General features: G+C 42.5%; 1 protein-coding gene across 1 annotated transcript in view; it reads right to left on the bottom strand.

The window, feature by feature from the left end:
- acer1 (alkaline ceramidase 1) overlaps positions 1-19,046 on the bottom strand; it is a 31,520-nt gene extending 12,474 nt beyond the window's left edge. The window contains exons 1-5 of the mRNA XM_063032039.1: positions 18,949-19,046; positions 18,715-18,820; positions 14,324-14,438; positions 11,386-11,521; positions 1,415-1,552 (exon numbers count right to left, since the gene is read on the bottom strand). Of these exons, the coding sequence (XP_062888109.1) occupies positions 1,415-1,552; positions 11,386-11,521; positions 14,324-14,438; positions 18,715-18,807 (482 nt within the window). The 5' untranslated portion in view covers positions 18,808-18,820; positions 18,949-19,046. The remainder of the gene's footprint in view (positions 1-1,414; positions 1,553-11,385; positions 11,522-14,323; positions 14,439-18,714; positions 18,821-18,948) is intronic.
- Between the last annotated feature and the right edge of the window lie 294 nt (positions 19,047-19,340).

Genomic DNA, 19,340 nt, shown 5'->3' with positions numbered 1-19,340 from the left:
AGATGGACCTTGCCAAGCTTGCCCATGGTACCACTATCCTGAAAAATGAATTAATTATAAACAAAACTATCACAGTCAAAATCATTGTTTATGGTACATGATATTCACATGTAATTAACAAACAACGGACCATGTCCCAGGCGCCAATAAAATACCATACTTTAATAACCAGGTTCCTTAAGGTTGTTACAGGCAGGAGTGGTTGTGGAGACAAGCTCCCAGTACCTACTAAATGCTCCCAATGGTGTGTGTCTCAAATAGCCTCTGACAACCATGTCCAGCTCCTGGCTTTCACACGTGACTTAGGTACTAAGCCCAGCGGAACCCTTTCTACTCACAGGAGAAGGGGCAAAGGCGGGTTATTGGTGCCTTAAGAAAAGTCGCTTCAGGCAGATGGGACTCGTCAGCCATGGTTGGAGAGTGGAGAGCTTGTTACCTGGGTAACAGCTTGCTCTTCCTATTGTGCAGCATAGGCCTGTGTGTCTAGACAGCTAGGACACAACATCCATGATTAACCCTGACTGACAGAGGCCTCATCATCATCAATTACCATGTAGTACCATTAGAATGAATATCTTTAGTTGTTTCAATGTTAATTACACTCAGTGGCCACGTTATTAGGTCCAGCTGTACACCTGCTGGTTAATGCAAGTATCTAATCAGCCAATGATGTGGCAGCAACTCAATGCATAAAAATATACAGACACAGTCAAGAAGTTTGGTTGTTATTCAAACCAAAAATCAGAATGGAGAAGAAATGTGATCTAAGTGACTTTGACCTTGAAATGATTGTTGGTGCCAGACGAGGTTAGTTTTGAGTATCTCAAAAACTGCTGACCTCCTTGCATTTTCATGCACAACAGTGTCGAGAGTTTGCAGAGAATGGTGTGAAAACAAACAACAACAAAAAAATCCAGTAAGCGGCAGTTTTGGGGGGTGAAAACACTTTGTTAATGAGAGAGGTCAGAGGAGAATGGCCAGACTGGTTCAAGCTGACAGGAAAACACGGCAAGGCAAGGCAAGTTTATTTGTGTAGCACTTTCCAAACACGAGGCAGGTCGAAGTGCTTTACATAAAACAAGATACAAAAAATCAAACATCAAATTTCAGGCGATGTAAAGAGAATAAAATCAAGCAAAACTAAAGGAATAAAATTACAGTGCAGTAGATTCTAATTAAAAGTTACAGCAAAAAGAAAAGTTTTAAGCCTCAATTTAAAAGTGCTTAAATTTGGGGCAGACTTCAGAATATCTGGAAGGCAACAATAACTCAAATAACCACACGTCACAATGGCGGTGTGTGGAAGAGCATCTCTGAACGCAGCACATGTCAAACATCCGCACCAGGCTCTACTCCTGTACTTCATAACGTGGATGTCTCATTGTTTAATACAGTATTTATGTAAAGCTCTTACCTTTTCAGTTCAAGCGTAATCACATAAATGACATGCAAGGCAACAGTGTTCAGTGCATAAGCATTCACTGTTGGTCTATAAAATGACAGGACTGTGCTCAGCAGTGCGATGAGAAAGACAATCAATGAAAAAGATTTCCTAGAGAAAGGAAAACAAGTTTCAGTAAACTTTGGACTGAGGGATTATTTCTCAGCAATAATGAGTTGAAAAGCTCATTCAGACATAGGATAACGCAGCAAACTATTAGAATTAGGAACTATCAAGTGGCCAGAATTAGCCAGCTGGTGGTGTAGTGGCATCAGTACAGGACTTCGAGGCAAGTGGTCCTGGGTTCGAACCCAGACAGCCCCTTGCACGTTTTCCATCCTTGCTGGGTTGAGTGTTGAGCTAGAAATGGCAAGATTGCTGCCTGATGCACCACAAGACATGGAGAGGAATAACAAGTGTCCAGAATTACAAATCAGAAATCTTAGAAGGTTGTGGGAGATTACAAAGCTAAAGATTTGGAAAGAGTTTTAACATTTCAGTATTGTTTGACTGGGGGTTGGCAAGTACAGTGGTAATGAATGAAGGGGATGCAGTTTTCAATGACTTCGAGTTTGCAGAGTGTAGAATGAGGGAAGATAACCAGTAGATTTGGGAGTTTTGACTAGCGGCCAATCCAGTCATTGGAAGTTTGGAGAGGAGGGGTCTTCAATCAGGTCCACTGCCCAAGGATAAAGGGGAGCATCAGTGTAATAGAGCTTTGATCAGCAACCACTCGGTGTCTGGGACCGATTAGTAAGAGCAAATTAAAGGAAGGAAGGCCGGGGAAAGTGCAGTGGCCATTGTCTGAGTAGACATAATCAGAGTGGTGATCTTGAGGCTTTAGCTCTTCAAGGCTTCACGCAGAGAAAGGAAAGGAAAGCTCAAGTTTTCTTTTCCTTCTGTTCTTTACATCTGCTCAGCTAGGACAGTAGAGATGTCAGGCAAGATAGCGAAATGCTCCTCTTGAGGGATGTGGAAAGGCAGAGAGACCTCCAGTGTTCCTGATGACTCCAGCTGCCAGAAGTGCATCCAGTAGAAGCTTCTAACAAACCACGTTAAGAAGTTGGATCTGGAAGTGGATGAACTCTGGATCATCCAATGGGCTGAAGGGGTGACAGACAGGACATATAGAGGGATAGTTACACCCAAGGTGCACAGCACAGGAAACTGGGTGACAGTCAGGAAGGGGAAGGGGTTAAGGAGCTAGTGCCGAGAACCCCTGTAGCCTTCCCTCTCAACAACAGGTTTATCACTTTGGATACTGTTGGGGGGCAGGGGTGACCTAACGGAGGAAAGTCACAGCGGTCGGGTCTCTGGCACCAAGTCTGCTCAGAAGGGAAGGGGGAAGAAGGGGGTTCGTTAGTTAGGGGAATGGGCAGGAGATTCTGTGGGTGAGAACGAGATTCCCGGATGGTATGTTGCCTCCCAGGGGGATCCGGAATATCTCAGATCGAGTCCTCAGCATTCTTAAGTGGGAAGGAGAACAGCCAGAAGTCAGGGTCCATATAGGTACCAATGACATGTGTAGGACCAGTGATGAAGTTCTGCATAGGAACTTCATGGAGTTAAGTGCCAAGTTAAAGGGCCAGACCTCCAGGGCTGTGATCTCAGGATTGTTACCCATGCCACGTGCTAGTGAAGCTAGAACTAGGAAGATTATACAGTTTAACACGTGGCTAAGGAGTTGGTGTAGGAGGGCAGGCATAAGATTTTTGGATCATTGGGCTCTCTTTCAGGGAAGATGGGACCTGTACAGAAGGGACCATTGCACCTGAATTGCAGAGGGATTAATATCCTAGTTGGAAGGTTTGTTAATGCTGCACAGTGGGGTTTAAACTAGAGTTGCAGGGGGATGGGAACCAGAGTGCCAGAATAGTTAGTGGAGAGGTTGTGGAGGCAGATGTTGGAGAGACTTCAGCCAAGGTTAGGTTTTGGAAGGTTGAGCATGGTGCGACTAGTGACCTGAGATGCATGTATTTCAATGCAAGAACTATCGTAGGAAAGACTGATGATAGTGCTGAAGATGAGGCAGCTGGTTTACAAACAGAGGCAATGTGTAGTGAGGAGAGGCTGTTGATGGGGCAAAATTGCAGTCAATGGGATGAGTTGCAACATCAAAGGTGATCAAAACCAAAAAGGGTAAATACAGGATTGAAGGTGTTGTATCTGAATGTGCGTAGATGAGTTTTCAGCACAGTTGCAGATGGCAGGTATGATATTGTTAGGCATCACTGAATGATGGCCAAAAGATTATAGCTGTGAGCTTACTGTCCAAGGGTACACATTGTATCGAAAGGATAAGCAGGAAAGCAAAGGGGGTGGTGTTGCTCTGTTGGTAAAAAATGAAATAAAATCATTATAAAGAGGTGACATAGGGTTAGAAGGTATTGAATCATTGTGGATAGAGCTAAGGAACTGCAAGGGCATAACTCCCAAACAGTAGTAAAAATGTGGTCTACAAATTACAATGGGAGATAGAAAATGCATGCTAAAAGAACAACGTTACAATAGTCTTGGGGGAATTCAATATGCAGGTAGATTGGGAAGATCAGGTTGGTGCTGGATTACAGGAAGGGGAATTTCTAGGGTGCCTACGATATGGATTTTTAGAGCAGCTCATAGATGAGCCTACCAGAGGATCGGCTATTCTGGATTGGGTGTTGTGCAATGAATCAGAATTGACTAGAGAGCTTAAGGTGAAAGAACCCTTGGCGGAAAGTGATCATAATATGATCTAATTCACCTGAAATTTGAGAAGGAGAAGGTAAAATCAGACTATCAGTATTACAATGGAGTAAAGGGAATTACAGAGCAGTGAGAGAGGAGTTGGCCAGAATTGATTGGAAAGGAACACTGGCAGGGAAGGCGGCAGAGCAGCAATGGCTGGAATTTCTAGAAGCAATTTGGAAGGCACAGGACAGATACATTCCAAAGAGGAAGAGGTATTCTAAAAGCAAGGTGGCTCAACTGTGACTAACAAGAGAAGTCAAAGCCAACATAAAAGCCAAAGAGAGGGCATATAATAGTGCAAAAGTTAGTGGGAGGTTAGAGGATTGGAAAGCTTTTAAAAGCCAACAGAAAGCAACTAAAAAAGTTATTAAGAAGGTAAAGATGGAATATGAAAGTAAGCTACCCAGTAATAAAGGGTGCCTTTTCTGACTGGCTGTGGGTGACTGGTCTGTGTTGGGACTGATTCTTTTTCCATTATACGTCAATGATTTGGAGGATAGAATTGATGACTTTGTTGCAAAGTTTGTAGACGATATGAAGATAGGTGGAGGGGCAGGTAATTTTAAGGAAGTAGTGAGGCAAGACAAATTAGGAGAATGGGCAAATGAGTGGCAGCTGAAATACAATGTTGGGAAGTGTATGGTCATGCACTTTGGTAGAAGAAATGAAAGGGTTGACAGTTTTATAAATAGAGAGAAAATATGAAAAAACTAAGGTGCAAAGGGACTTGGGAGTCCTTGTGCAGGATTCCCTAAAGATTAATTTGCACTTTGAGTCTGTTGTGAGGAAGATAAATGCAATGTTAGCATTCATTTTAAGAAGACTAGAATATAAAAGCAAGGATATAATGTTGAGACTTTATAAAGCACTGGTGACACCTCACTTGGAGTGTGGTAGCAGTTTTAGGCCCCTTATCTTAGAAAGGATGTGCTGAAACTGGACAGGGTTCAAAGGAGGGTCACAAAAATGATTCCGGAACTGAATGGTTTGTCATATGAAGAGTGCTCTAGGCCTATATTCATTGGAATTCAGAAAAATGAGGGCTGACCTCAATGAAACCTATCAAATGGTGAAAGGCCTTAATAGGGTGGATATGGAGGATGTTTCCTATGGTGGGAGAGTCTAAGACCAGAGGGCACAGCCTCAGAATAGAGAGCCATCCTTTTAGAATGGAAATGTGGAGGAATTTCTTTAGCCAGAGGAGTTGAATCTGTAGAATTCTTTGCCATTGGCAGCTGTGGAGGTCAAGTCTTTATGTTTATTTAAGGCAGAGGTTGATAGATCCTTGATTAATCAGAGCATGAAGAGATATGGGGAAAAACAGGAGATAGGGTTGAGAGGAAATTTGGATCAGCCATAATGCAATGGCAAAGCAGACTCGATGGGGCAAATGGCCTAATTCTGCTCCTATATTTTATGGTGTTATGGTCTAAGTGTATTTTAGTAGTCAACGATAGAATAACAAAGATATGAAACGGTTTCAACCACAGAGGTGCAAAGAAAAGTAGTGAAGATAGATTTTGTTACAAACACGGATATAGAAGGGCCCGAGATTTTGTTTCAGGATTAGGTATGACATCAAGCTGCAATCAAATTGCTTCATTGCAAATTCATGTCAGAAGGGGGGTGGATTAGATACTTAGAGAACATCATTGGTCATGGAGCTGAAGGCTATGGATTCTCTTTTTCCATGATTTTAGCTGGAGGAATTTAATGTTCATCTACTACGGCACGACCACTGTGACCAAATAAAAAAAAAGGAACAATATGTATAAAGAAAAATACCCTCAGTCCATCAGGCAGCATCTTTGACCCAAAATGTTAAGTCTGTTTCTCTTTGCACGGATGCTCCCTGACCTGCTGTGTATTTCAGGCATTTTGTTTTTATGTCAGACTTCCAGCATCTGCAGTGTGTTGGTTTTCTTCAACAAACAGGGCAATGCAGCGGAAGAAACTGATACCATGCTTTTAAAAGGTGTTGCTGAGGGTCTGCATGTAGATGAGAGATAGGGAGGTCACCAATGGTGCAGGCCTAATTTTCATTTCACTAAACTGTTACAAACTGGTAGAAGTATTGGCATAACTTTATTTTATGGTGAACTTGTATCATACACAGTATTGTTCTTGATAAAAGCCGGTAGCATGGTGGTTGACACAACGCTCCACAGCACCAGCAACCCAGGTTCAGTTCCTGCCACCGTCTGTAAGGACTTTTTATGTCTCCCTGTGACCATGTGGGTTTCCTCCGGGTGCTCCAGTTTCCTCCTACATCCCAAGGACGTACGAATTGGTAGGTTAATTGGTTATTGGAAATTGTCCCATGATTAGGCTAGGGTTAATTCAGGGGCAACGTGGTTCAAAGGACCAGAGGGCCTATTCCACACAGTATCTCAATAAAATAAAATAAATAAAATATTGCCTTTTGGTTTAATGACATTATAAGCTCTTTGAAACGGGGACACCTCTTTTTCCTTTATTAGGGGGAGAGAGAGAGAGCCTGTGGTATGTCGAATTACCGGGTGAACAGGTAGTCTTTGGGGTGCCGCAAGTCTGTGTCTTTATTGATGCTTTATTGCACACTTGAGCACTTGGTGGGGTGTGCCAATTTTTTTTTTGTTGGTGGGGGATGTTGTTGCTTTGCTGCTGCTTACGCATGGGAGAGGGGAGTTGGAGGGGGGGCTTTGGGGTTCTAACATTTAACAGTCGTTCATTCTTTGGGGCACTCCTCTGTTTTTGTGGATGGTTGCGAAGAAAAAGAATTTCAGGATGTATATTGTATATATTTCTCTGACATTAAATGTACCTTTGAAACCTTTGAATAAGTTTCCTTCTGCTTCTGTAAGAGCATAGATCTTAGAAGAAGATAAGATGGAATAAAATCATCTATAGTCTAGATATAAACAAATCACATGGTTTTAGAGGTCACAGAACTTTAAACACCAGTGTAAGAGACCAATTACAATACACCCAAACTGTTTCATTTCATACAGAGTTACAGCAGAGAAACAGTCCCTTCAGCCCATAAAGTCTGCACTGACTATTAATATTCATTTATGCTGATCCTGTGTTTGTTCTTCCCAAACTAATATCGTCTCTATCCAGATTCTACCACTAACCTACCAGGGGCAATTTATAATGGCCAATTAACCTAACCCCTACAACTCTTTGGATGGGGGAGGAAACCAGAGCGCCTAAAGGAAACCCATGTGGGTACAGGAAGGACATGTAAACTCCACAACAGCAGCCAGGGTCAGAGTTGAACCCGGGTCTCCAGTGCTATGAGACCTATGAGCTCTACTAGCTGTCCCACAGTGTTGTCTGATCTGAGCACTACTCCACAGCTATAACTGCCTGGGCTGCAAGTGTGGACAAGTCAGGCCAGGTTTGATTCGGAACATGCACAGAGGACTGAGAAGAGGTTAAAAGTTTGGAAATTGCAAGGGGATTGGAGCAGATAACTGCAAAATTGAAAAATAGAAGTAGAAGCTAGGTATGGCCAAGAGAAAAGAAGCCAAAGGTTTGTAAAAATTCTGGGTCAAAGACACACCTGCGGGGTAGTGAGGTAGTGAGAAGTAAAATTCATTAGAACTAAGCTTGCCCAGGTCAGAGCTCATGTATCTGCATGAGGAAAGGCCAAAAATTCTGACAGAGCAAGATGAGAATATCAAAATGGCAGGGTTGTTCAGATAATGTCACGGCTGCAGAAAAGGAGGAAGTCATGGAGGGATTGTCTACTGAGTCTCTGTGGGTGCAAGTTAGGAACAGGAAGGGGTCAATAGCTCTACTGGGTGTTTTTTATAGACCACCCAATAGTAACAGGGACATCAAAGAGCAGATAGGGAGACAGATTCTGGAAAGGTGTAATAATAACAGGGTTGTCGTAGTGGGAGATTTTAATTTCCCAAATATTGATTGGCATCTCCCTAGAGTGAGGGGTTTAGATGGGGTGGAGTTTGTTAGGTGTGTTCAGGGAGGTTTCTTGACACAACATGTAGATAAGCCTACAAGAGGAGAGGCTGTACTTGATCTGGTATTGGGAAATGAACCTGGTCTGGTGTCTGATCTCTCAGTGGGACAGCATTTTGGAGATAAGTGATCACAATTCTTATCTCCTTTACCATAGCATTGGAGAGGGATAGGATCAGACAAGTTAGGAAAGCATTTAATTGGAGTAAGGGAAAATATGAGGCTATCAGGCCGGAACTTGGAAGCATAAATTAGGAACAGATGTTCTCAGGAAAATGTATGGCAGAGATGTGGCAAATCTCCACATTTGTGTGGGGTTCTGCATAGGTATGTTCCAATAAGACAGGGAAAGGATGTTAGGGTATAGGAACCGTGGTGGACAAAGGCTGTTGTAAATCTAGTCAAAAAGAAAAGAAGAGCTTACAAAAGGTTCAAAAAACTAGGTAATCATAGAGATCTAGAAGATTATAAGGCTAGTAGGAAGGAGCTTAAGGATGAAATTAGGAGAGCCACATGGGTCCATGGGAATGCCTTGGTGGACAGGATTAAGGAAAACCCCAAGACATTCTACAATATGTGAAGAGCAAGAGGATAAGACGTGAGACAATAGGACCAATCAAGTGTGACAGTGGAAAAATGTGTATGGAACTGGAGGAGATAGCAGAGGTACTTAATGAATACTTTGCCTCAGTATTCACTACGGAAAAGGATCTTGGCGATTGTAGGGATGACTTACAGCGGACTGAAAAGCTTGAGCATGTAGATATTAAGGAAGAGGATGTGCTGGAGCTTTTGGAATCTGATCAAGTTGGCTAAGTCACCGGGATGGGACGAGATCTACCCCAGGCTTCTGTGGGAGGCGAGGGAGGAGATTGCTGAGCCTCTGGCAATGATCTTTGCATCATCAATGGGGACAGGATAGGTTCCGGAGGATTGGAGGGTTGTGGATGTTGCTCTCTTATTCAAGAAAGGGTGTAGAAATAGCGCAGGAAATTATAGGCCAGTGTGTCTTACTTCAGTGGTTGTTAAGTTGATGGAGAAGATCCTGAGAGGCAAGATTTATGAACATTTGGAGAGACATAATATGATTAGAAATAGTCAGCATGGCTTTGTGAAAGGCAGGTCATGCCTTACAAGTCTGATTGTTTTTTTTTGAGGATGTGACTCAATACATTGATGAAGGTAGAGCCATAGATGTAGTGTATATGGATTTCAGCAAGGCATTTGATAAGATACCCAATGCAAAGCTTATTGAGAAAGTAAGGAGGCATGGGATCCAAGGGGACATTGCTTTGTGGATCCAGAACTGGCTTGCCCACACCAGGCAAAGAGTGGATATAAGAAGAAGAAGAAAGCCCTTAACTCTGAGTGGAGTCATTGGAACGCGGTCATGACGGTGTTTTTTTAGCATGCTTTCTTATTTTTATGAGGCCGAGATGCTAGCTCAACACTCAACCCAGCACAGATGGAAAGCGTGCAAGGGAGCCGGCTGGATTCGAACTCAGGAGTCTTTGCTCCGAAGTCCGGCGCTGATGCCACTATGCCACCAGCCGGCTAAAGAGTGGCTGTAGACAGGTCATATTCTGCATGGAGGTTGGAGACCAGTGGTGTGCCTCAGGGATCTGTTCTGGGACCCCTACTCTTCGTGATTTTTATAAATGACCTGGATGAGGAAGTGGAGCTATGGGTTAGTAAATTTGCTGATGACACAAAGGTTGGGGGTGTTGTGGATATTGTGGAGTGCTGTCAGAGGTTACAGTGGGACATTGATAGGAAAGCAAAACTGGGCTGAGAAGTGGCAGATAGAGTTCAACCCAGATAAGTGTGAAGTGGTTCATTTTGGTAGGTCAAATATGATGGCAAAATATAGTATTAATGGTAAGACTCTCGGCAGTGTGGTGGATCAGAGGGATCTTGGGCTCCAAGTCCATAGGACACTCAAAGCTACTGCCAGGTTGACCCTGTGGTTAAGAAGGCATATGGAGCATTGGCCTTTATCAACCGTGGGATTGAGTTTAAGAGCCAAGAGGTAATGTTGCAGCTATATAGGACCTTGGTCAGACCCCACTTGGAGTACTGTGCTCAGTTCTGGTCGCCTCACTACAGGAAGGATGTGGAAACCATAGAAAGGGTGCAGAGGAGGTTTACAAGGATGTTGCCTGGTTTGGGGAGCATGCCTTATGAAAACAGGTTGAGTGAACTCAGCCTTTTCTCCTTGGAGCGACGGAGGATGAGAGGTGACCTGACAGAGGTGTACAAGGTGATGAGAGGCATAGATTGTGTGGAGAGTCTGAGGCTTTTTCCCGGGGCTGAGATGGCTAGCACGAGAGGTAACAGTTTTAAGGTGCTTAGAAGTGGGTAGAGAGGAGATGTCAGGGGTACGTTTTTTTACACAGAGAGTGGTGAGAGCGTGGAATGGGCTGCCGGCTATGGTGGTAGAGGCGGAAATGATAGGCTCTTTTGAGAGACTCCTGGATAGGTACATGGAGCTTAGAAAAATAGAGGGCTATGTGTAACCCTAGGTAATTTCTAAGGTAAGGACTTTTCAGCACAGCTTTGTGGGCCAAAGGGCCTGTATTGTGCTGTAGATTTTCTATGTTTCTATGTTTCTAAGATTTAGATCCAGAAGGGAAGGAAGGTATAGAGTCTCAATACAGGAAGAAAATGTGTAGTGTAGTGTCTAGACAGGCAGATGCAAAAGGCAGAACTGTTCAGTGACAGGGAGGGGAAGCTGTAGATTGTCACCAGTGGCTGAAGATACACATGAAGATCAACAACATGGTCTAGATTTCCAGCATCTGCAAACCCTCTCATGTCTGAGTAAGATGGCAGGTAAATGGTTATATCAGAAAAATGCCATTATAAGTGGTTAGATGGACAATTTCTGGTAAGAGTGAAGGCAAAAATATTATTGAAAATTATAATCCAGCAGACTGTACAAAAATAAGCACGGAGATATTTAAAACAGTCACTCCTGCAATAAAGTTGATAGCAAATAGCTTTGTGGCCACCATTACTCATACTAGAGTTTGACGTCAAAAGGTTAAATTCATCATTTTTATGATGGTATTGAACTCGTATCTCAGTTCAATAGCTCAAGCACCTGGATACTAGATCAGTGATCTAACCACTACCCTAAATACAATCACGCACAATACACGACAATTTAAACACCCTAAGTTGTGTGCACCTGAACTTCTAATTTGCTCTTTCTGCCCCAACTATTACCTAATTTTTTTTTAAATTACCTGCTTTTGATGAGCTTTAAGTGTCTCTTAGGAAACCACAGCATGTAAGCGATAGCCAACACCCACAGGATTGATAATTCATCCAGCAGTTGACCAAAGAAGCTCAGGGTCATGTGGTAGTATGCAGAGAAGCAACCTGTTATTATTGAAAAAAGATTAAAAGGTTCAAATTGAATGCAGCTGGCAATTGTCTTATTTTCCTAACTCTGGGTTTCAAAAAAACAAGATTTTAGGTATTTAAAACTCATGTGATAACAATTGCAACATTTAAGAGAAGTTTGGATAAATACATGGATGGGAGGGGAATGGAGAGCTAAGGCCCAGTTGCAGATCTATGGGACTAGGAATGGTAACAGTTCAGCATGGACTAAATGGGCTGAAGGGCCTTTTTTCTGTGCTGTAGTGCTCTATTGGTCCATGTAAAATCATATCTTGAAGTGATGCAAATAAAAAGTGACCTGACACAGGGTCTTTACTCTGGGCTGCCTGAGGTAATTTCACTTTGGATGCCAGAGATCGTGTGAATGACAATATAACCCTAAATCTTGGAAAAGCACATGACATCTAGAAAACAGCAACAGACTAGAATGCCTTTCCAGTTTGAAAGCGGAGTAATGCTTTGGGGCAATGCTTCTCTTATCAGTACTGATTGACTGAAGTAATTGAACATTATCAATTATAAGGGAGCGGTGAGTCACAATGAGTGGGAACTTTCCCCACCCCTCAGGATTAGTGTTACAGAGCTTGTTGTGTTTATTATGAGGTGGTAGTTCTGTAATAACATTAAATCAGATATTTGAGCATTTTAATGTGTTTGTTTAGTGAAGGGAACATTGACTTAGCTGCCACTTGGCAGTAGAGTATGAATTGGCATGTAGAAGGGAGATTGAAAATCTGGTTGAACGGTGCCATGACAACAACATCTGACTCCATGTCAGCAAAGCCAAAGAGCTGATTAACGACTGCAGGAGGAAGTATCCAGACTGCTCGTATAATGGCCTGGTATGGAAACAACAATGCACAAGAACGGAAAAAGCCTAAAACAAAGTGATGGATGCAGCCCAGTCCATCGCAGGAAAATCCCTCCCCACACTTGAGCACTGCCACAAGAAAGCAGCATCCATCCAGTCTCTGCTTTCTTCTTTACTTCTACCATCGCGAAGGAGTTACAGGAGTTACAGGACCCTTAGGGTCCACATGACCAGGTTAAAAACCAGTTATTACCATTCAACCGTCAGGCTCCTAACAAGTGTGGACAACTGGTGTCACCTCAAAACTGAACTGTTTTCATGACTAGTGGATTCACTTTCAAGACTTCTAACTCATGTTCAGTATTATTTATCTATCTATATATCTATCTATTTATTTTATCTTCATCATCATTATTATTACTATTTTGTATTTGTACAGATTCTCCTCTTTCGCACATTGGCTGTTACCAGTCATTGTGTGTAGTTTTTCATTGATTCTATTGCATTTATTTGTTCGAGTGTGAATGCCTGCGATGAAATGAATCTCGGGGTTGTGTATGGTGACATGTATGTTCTGTGATAATAAATTTACTTCGAACTTTTAAGTTGGTTGCGGGCGTGGCAAGTGTAAGTAAAGGAGTGGGTCTCCAAACAAGCTGTGTGAAATGAACTGCAATGCACTATTCAAGAGATTTACTGTGGATAAATTTTCAAAACGTAAGACCGTAAGATGAGAAGATATAGGAGCAGAATTGGGCCATTTGGCCCATCTAGTTTGCTCTGCCATTTCATCGTGCCTGATCCAATTTTCTTCTCAAACCCAGTCTCCTGCCTTCTTCCCATATCCCTTCATGCCCTGACGAATCAAGAATCTATCAACCTCTCTTTTAAATATATATAAAGACTACGCTTTCACAGCTGCCTGTGACAAAGAGTTCCACATTCGCCACTCTCTGGCTAAAGAAATTCCTCCTCATCTACATTCTAGGATGCCCCTCGATTCTGAGGCTGTCTCCTCTGGTCTTAGACTCTCCCACTGTGGTAAACCATATATATATGTTGTGACTGGGTTACCTGTCTGGACACACCCCTCTGCTGACTGCCCCTGTGGCTCCTCCCACAGACCCGTGAATAAAGGTGATTTCGCCCTGCTCCTCCTCTCAGTCCAGGGGCAGACACGCAGCATGCTGGAAGTCACATTTTACTGCGAATAAAAGCCTTTCAGTATTTACCCTACTTCAGTCTTTTGGAATAATTGAAGCTGCTTCAATTTTAATCGCAGTAAAATATGCTGCGTGTCTGCCCCTGGACTGAGGGGGAGGGGCAAGGCGAAATCACCTTTATTCAGGGGTCTGTGGGAGGAGCCACAGGGGCAGTCAGCAGAGGGGCGTGTCCAGACAGGTAACCCAGTTACAACACATATATATGGTTTACCACACCCACCAAGGAAACATCCTCTCCACATCCACTCTATCAAGGCCTTTCACTATTTGATAGGTCTCAATGAGGTCACCCCTCATTCTTCTGAATTCTCCAGGCCCAGAGCCATCAGATGCTCTTCATATGACAAGCCATTCAATCCTGGAATCATTTTTGTGAACTTCCTTTGTACCCTCTCCAGTGTCAGCACATCCTTTCTGAGATAAGGGGCCCAAACCAGCTCACAATACTCCAAGAGGGGCCTCACCAGTGCGTTATACAGTTTCAACTTTACATCCACATGACTCTTCCAATATTTGTTAATGCAAGATATATAAGCAGCTGGAATTTCTAAAGCATTCAGCATTTTGCTGAGAAAAGTTAGCATCTACCCGAATCACAAAATCACTTGTACCACATTTTGTCCAGGTGCCGATGATCTGGCAGTAATATGAGTGAGATAAGGTGTGGGTGAATCAGGCATTTTGTTGATTAGTAGAGCCAATAAAACTTTGCAGGTCATTCAGCGATAGACTTTGTGCACTTACCTACTAGCATCACCATGACCCAGATGAGATACACAGCTCTGTTCCTCTTTTGAGCATAGGGGTGTAATAGGTACATCATTATAGGGGCAGATATAAAGAAACTCACATTGCTGACCTGTAAATGAAAGCAACAGTAACTAATAACAATGGGTGTATCCAACTTTGGGATGTTTTTAAGGATTGCTAAAATTACATTGGACCAGATCCCTTCAATGCCTCTAGTGCAGATTTAATTACTTTGAATATGATTGCCATTTTCTCGAAATTCATCCACCAAAAATTACAAACGTTTGGCTTGACCGTGCTTGTGTTAAACCACCTCCACAAATCTGCTGGATATCTGTTAGGATTAACTTTCCTTTGAAAAACAAAATCACAATGGCCATCAGTGATAATCTAGGCATTCTTCTGTGAGATTTGTTAAACTAGCTTAAATCCATAACTTTCAGAAAGCTCAAGTGTCCTGCTGTGGAACTCCTGACAAAATGGTCTCAGCAGCAACTGGGACCAAATCCATTCAGCAACAGGGCAGCCAGAAATGTCGATAAGTGCAACTTTCTCCCGTATGAGCAGGGTCATCAAATTCCTGGAAGTCATCACTTTTATTCAATTAACATATTAATTCATATTGATATAAAACACTGGCAAGCCTTTAGAGAGCCATACTCAATTGTAGTTTTTGAAAAGAGAGAAATGTAAACTTGTATTCAGGGGAAAGACTTCTGTGTGAACATAACACACTTTTCTGGTCTTCTCCTCTTTCAAGCTTACTTGAATCACTTTCCCAATGATTTGACTGAGATCAATTGTTTTGTGCAAATAAATCCCAGTGAACTTTGACAGACCTTCCTCTGCAATAAAACCACTCCTTTTATACTTAGTGGCCACTTTATTAGGTACGCCTGTATACCTGGTCAATATTGCAGATATCTAATCAGGCAATCATGTGGCAGCAACTCTTTGCATAAAACCATAAAACCAGATGTGGTCAAGAGGTTCCGTTGTAATTTAGACCAAACATCAGAATGCTGAAGAAATGTGATCAAAGTGACTTTGACTATGAAATGATTATTGGTGCCAGACAGGGTGGCTAGAGTATCTGAGTAACTGATCTCCTGGGATTCTTCATGCACAACAGCCTCTAGAGTTTATGGAGAATGGTGCGAGGGAATTTATTTATTATTGATTGAGATACAGCGTAGAATAGACCCTTCGGCCCTTTGAGCTGTACTGCCCAGTTTAATCCAAGCCTAATCACAGGACAATCTACAATGACCAATTAGTCTACCAACTGGAGGTCTTTGGACTGTGGGAGGAAACTGGAGCACCTGGAGGAAACTCATGCGGTCACAGACAGCGGTGAGGAATTGAACCCAGGTCCTCTGTACTGTTAAGCATTGTGTTAACCACTACACTGCAGTGCCACCCTTCTAGGTAGGGAAGTTTGAGCTTAAGGGTAGGCTGTCTGAAAATCAAAGCCAGACCTCTCCAGGAGTGAAATTGGGAAACACTTCCACAGGTGAAGGGTGGGAGAAACAAAGGGACATTCTTTCCCATGTGGCAGTTAGAGGCAGCACAGTAGCATCGTAGTTCGTGTTACATTTTACAACGTCAGTGACCTGGGTTCAATTCTGTAAGGAGTTCGTATGTTCTTCCCGTGACCCAATGGGTTTCCTTCGGGTGCTCCGAATTCGTCCCACATTGCAAAGACTTACGGGTTAGTAGCTTAATTAGTCACATGGGTGTAATTGGGCAACGCGGGGTCTGTAAGTCGGAAGGGCCTGTAACCGTGCTGTATCTCTAAGTAGATGTTAATGCTGAGTCAATCATTAGTTTCACTTTTACGATTGTTTGCTTTTTAATAATGAAAGTTAGTAAGGAATATGGGAAAAAGCAGATGCATGGAGTTGAGTCACTGGTTAGCCACTATCTCAGTGGATATTTGGCCAATAATGAGGGTTAAATGGCCTCTATCCAACCCAGACAAAGAGTCTCGACCTGAAGCATCATCCATCCATTTCCTTCCACAGATGTTGCCCGACTCCACTGAATTCCTCCAGTGCTTTTGTCCTACTCCCACATTTGCCCTCTGCTTCATCACTCAGGAACACCGTGCAATACTCCCCGCACCCGCACCCTTCCCACTTCCACAATCCTCACACCACATCTTTCACGGGCACTCACAAATCGTACTGTGATGCGGGGATAAAAGTACACCAGTACATGGGACCCATAAAAACATATCCATGCAGAACTGGCAAACTACCACGCAGGTGAGAAATTTAAACTTCTTTCATCCCCGGTCACATCACCCGATTTAATTTCAGGACCCTCAACTGCACAGATCTGTCTCCTGAAGGATAGTGTGGCACTGGAATGTAACAGGAGAACAGATGTAGATGAATTTCTTTCTCTACTGTGGAAGGCATTTCTACATATAGGAGGAAGGGTTTTGCAAGGAGCTGCTATAGACGGCACTGGAATTGAAACTGCAGCAACAGCAAACATCTCCACACCCAATGCATATTGCTACAGCACATTTTCACCTCATCCCCTACTAAGCTGTGGCTTATAAACTTGCACCTCTCATACCCCTGCCCTGCCCCAAACCAAACCTCAGCCTTTCTTTTCTCCTTTCAGATAGCCAAGGTCCAGCTTGGTTGGGGAGTGGAGGGACACAGGAAGACGGCGAAGGGGAGGACATAATGTCATTCCCCAGAGTGACAATGGGTACGAGTGGGTAAAGTCGGCAACGTTAGCATTGCCAACAGGTCTGAACCTCATGGGCACTGGCTCAGGAATGATTTACTCTCGTGCTTTACCTTCCCAGTGGAATCCCTGAGCTGTGAGCTTGCAGGGAAATAGAAGTGAAACAAAGCACAGGTGCCAGTTCCCTGGAGAGGAGGACGCACGAAAGAAATGGGCTGGGTGGATCAGGTATTTATCCTGCTGATGAACACATCATTCTCCTAACCTGCTTCGGAGTGCTGACTGGAACACTGAAATATTAGTTATGGCATTTTTTTTTGCTGATTGATATCAGAGTCTGTCCACACAGCATTGTTCCACATGCAGTAACACCCTAAAGATGGTATCGAAATGGAAGGTTCTAGAGTGTTGTAAATATTTCCAGTGACACCCAGTGAACACAAGCAAATGGACTGGGTGACATTTTTTGGCCTTAAATGGCAGTGTGATACTTAAATGACAAATGTTCTGCAGTTGGATTTTTTTTTACGTGTCTGTGGTTCGCAAATTCGGATTCTCACTTTACATGATAGGAACAATTGATTAATTCAATGGATCTCTGCCTACGGATGAAAATGCCACTGCCCCACCCCATGTGCACTGAAATTTCTCCCTTAGACAAGTAGAGAACTGGTTCCTCAGCTACTCACCAATGGGGCAGTTTTAGAAAGTAATGAAAGAACATTAGGAAGTTAATTTATAGAGCGGATATCTCATTTAAAGAACTTGCACGTATAACATATGCTTAATGGCTTCATTCTGCGCTGTGTGTGTCTAAACTGGCAATTTCTCCATCTATTTTAATACTCAAAATGCTTTAAGTCTTGTTTCTTTTTGCTCCAATGACTTCTTCAGTGTCTGCGGACAACCTTTATCACCTACACAGACAGAGCAAAGACATTTTGTTTACATCCATATATCTTAAACATAAAGCCATGTCATCATTATCTGAAGACTAAGACATGGGTACAAAATCCCCAGATACACATTACCGCTATAGCTTTCACCAGCTACAATAGTGGCAGATCATTAGCAAAGGAGCCAAATGAAGGCATCCAAGCCAATGTAAGTCTTGAACTTGTTATGGGGAGTTAAAATTCATCTTTGATAGTTAGTTTAGTCATCAGCTTAAGATTTGGAAATTCATATTTGGATAAAATTGTAATTTGTATATTATGAGCTTAAACTTTTATATCTACACATAGTCAAAATAGATGAAATTTTCTACTGAAAGGTCATCCCTTGAGACATTAGCTCTGTTTTTCTCTCTCTCCCTTTCTCCCTGCACCTGCCTGACCTGCTGAGCATACCCTGCATTTTGTGTTCATAATTTAGTTTGAAGTCTACCTTAGACAGATTGTTTTAACTCCTATCTATGGTGTAATTTTAAAATGCTGCAGCTGGAGCAATGCTAGACCATGAAAGATAAATGTGGGTGCCCACTCTAATTTGAGTCTAAGATACTGTTTAAGATAATGCTGTTTTGTTCAAGTTTTAGTCTGCCATTCGGTTTAAATTGTCCTACCTCTCATTCTGCTCTATAGTAGTTTAAAATGCTGTTGAATAGTTTAAGGTGTCACAGCTTGTTTTGTACTTCAGATTGTTTGGTACTATTATGAAATTACATAGTTGGCAGTACTCACCGTATTATAAAACTCAGCAACTTTCTCTGAAAACTGAAAATTATCTTCACACCAGTCAACCTGTGAACTCTGATATGCAAACACACTGGTCATCCTGAGTTCTTAGCTGAAAAGATTTAAATGAGAAACAGTGGTCATCAATAAATTATTAAAGTAATCTACAAGCAATTAAAAGCTTTTGTATCTGAAGCAAGGAGCGAGAGAAGCAAAAGGTATGAATGATTTAAACCTAACCTGGCAGGTATCCTGAGTTATTAGAACTATTGTCAGCTGATGTCAGCCTCAGCCTGTCCTGGGAGTTTCAGCTCGTGCTCATGAACAGAAGATTGTGCGTAAACAGGTGCAGATGAGTGAAACAAGGAGCAGGTTGGACTTGAACAGGAAGGTATGTTACTACATTGCAAAATAGCAGCTCTGATTCACTAACCCACCTCTTTGTTCTTATCATTCTGAGTTAATTAATGGATATTCATTGAACAAGTGAACATTTCACTTTCTTTGAAGTGTACAAGGTTCATCTGTCAGACTCCAGGCCACCAGTATTCTGTAAAATTCAATAGTCATGCTTTGCAGCATGATATGACTTGGATTTAAAGGGAAAGAATTTTCCCATACCTTGTTGGTAT

This window comes from Mobula hypostoma, chromosome 24, assembly GCF_963921235.1.
Source record: "Mobula hypostoma chromosome 24, sMobHyp1.1, whole genome shotgun sequence".
Classification (NCBI taxonomy): Eukaryota; Metazoa; Chordata; class Chondrichthyes; order Myliobatiformes; family Myliobatidae; genus Mobula; species Mobula hypostoma.
This window is presented reverse-complemented; position numbering and strand designations above follow the sequence as displayed.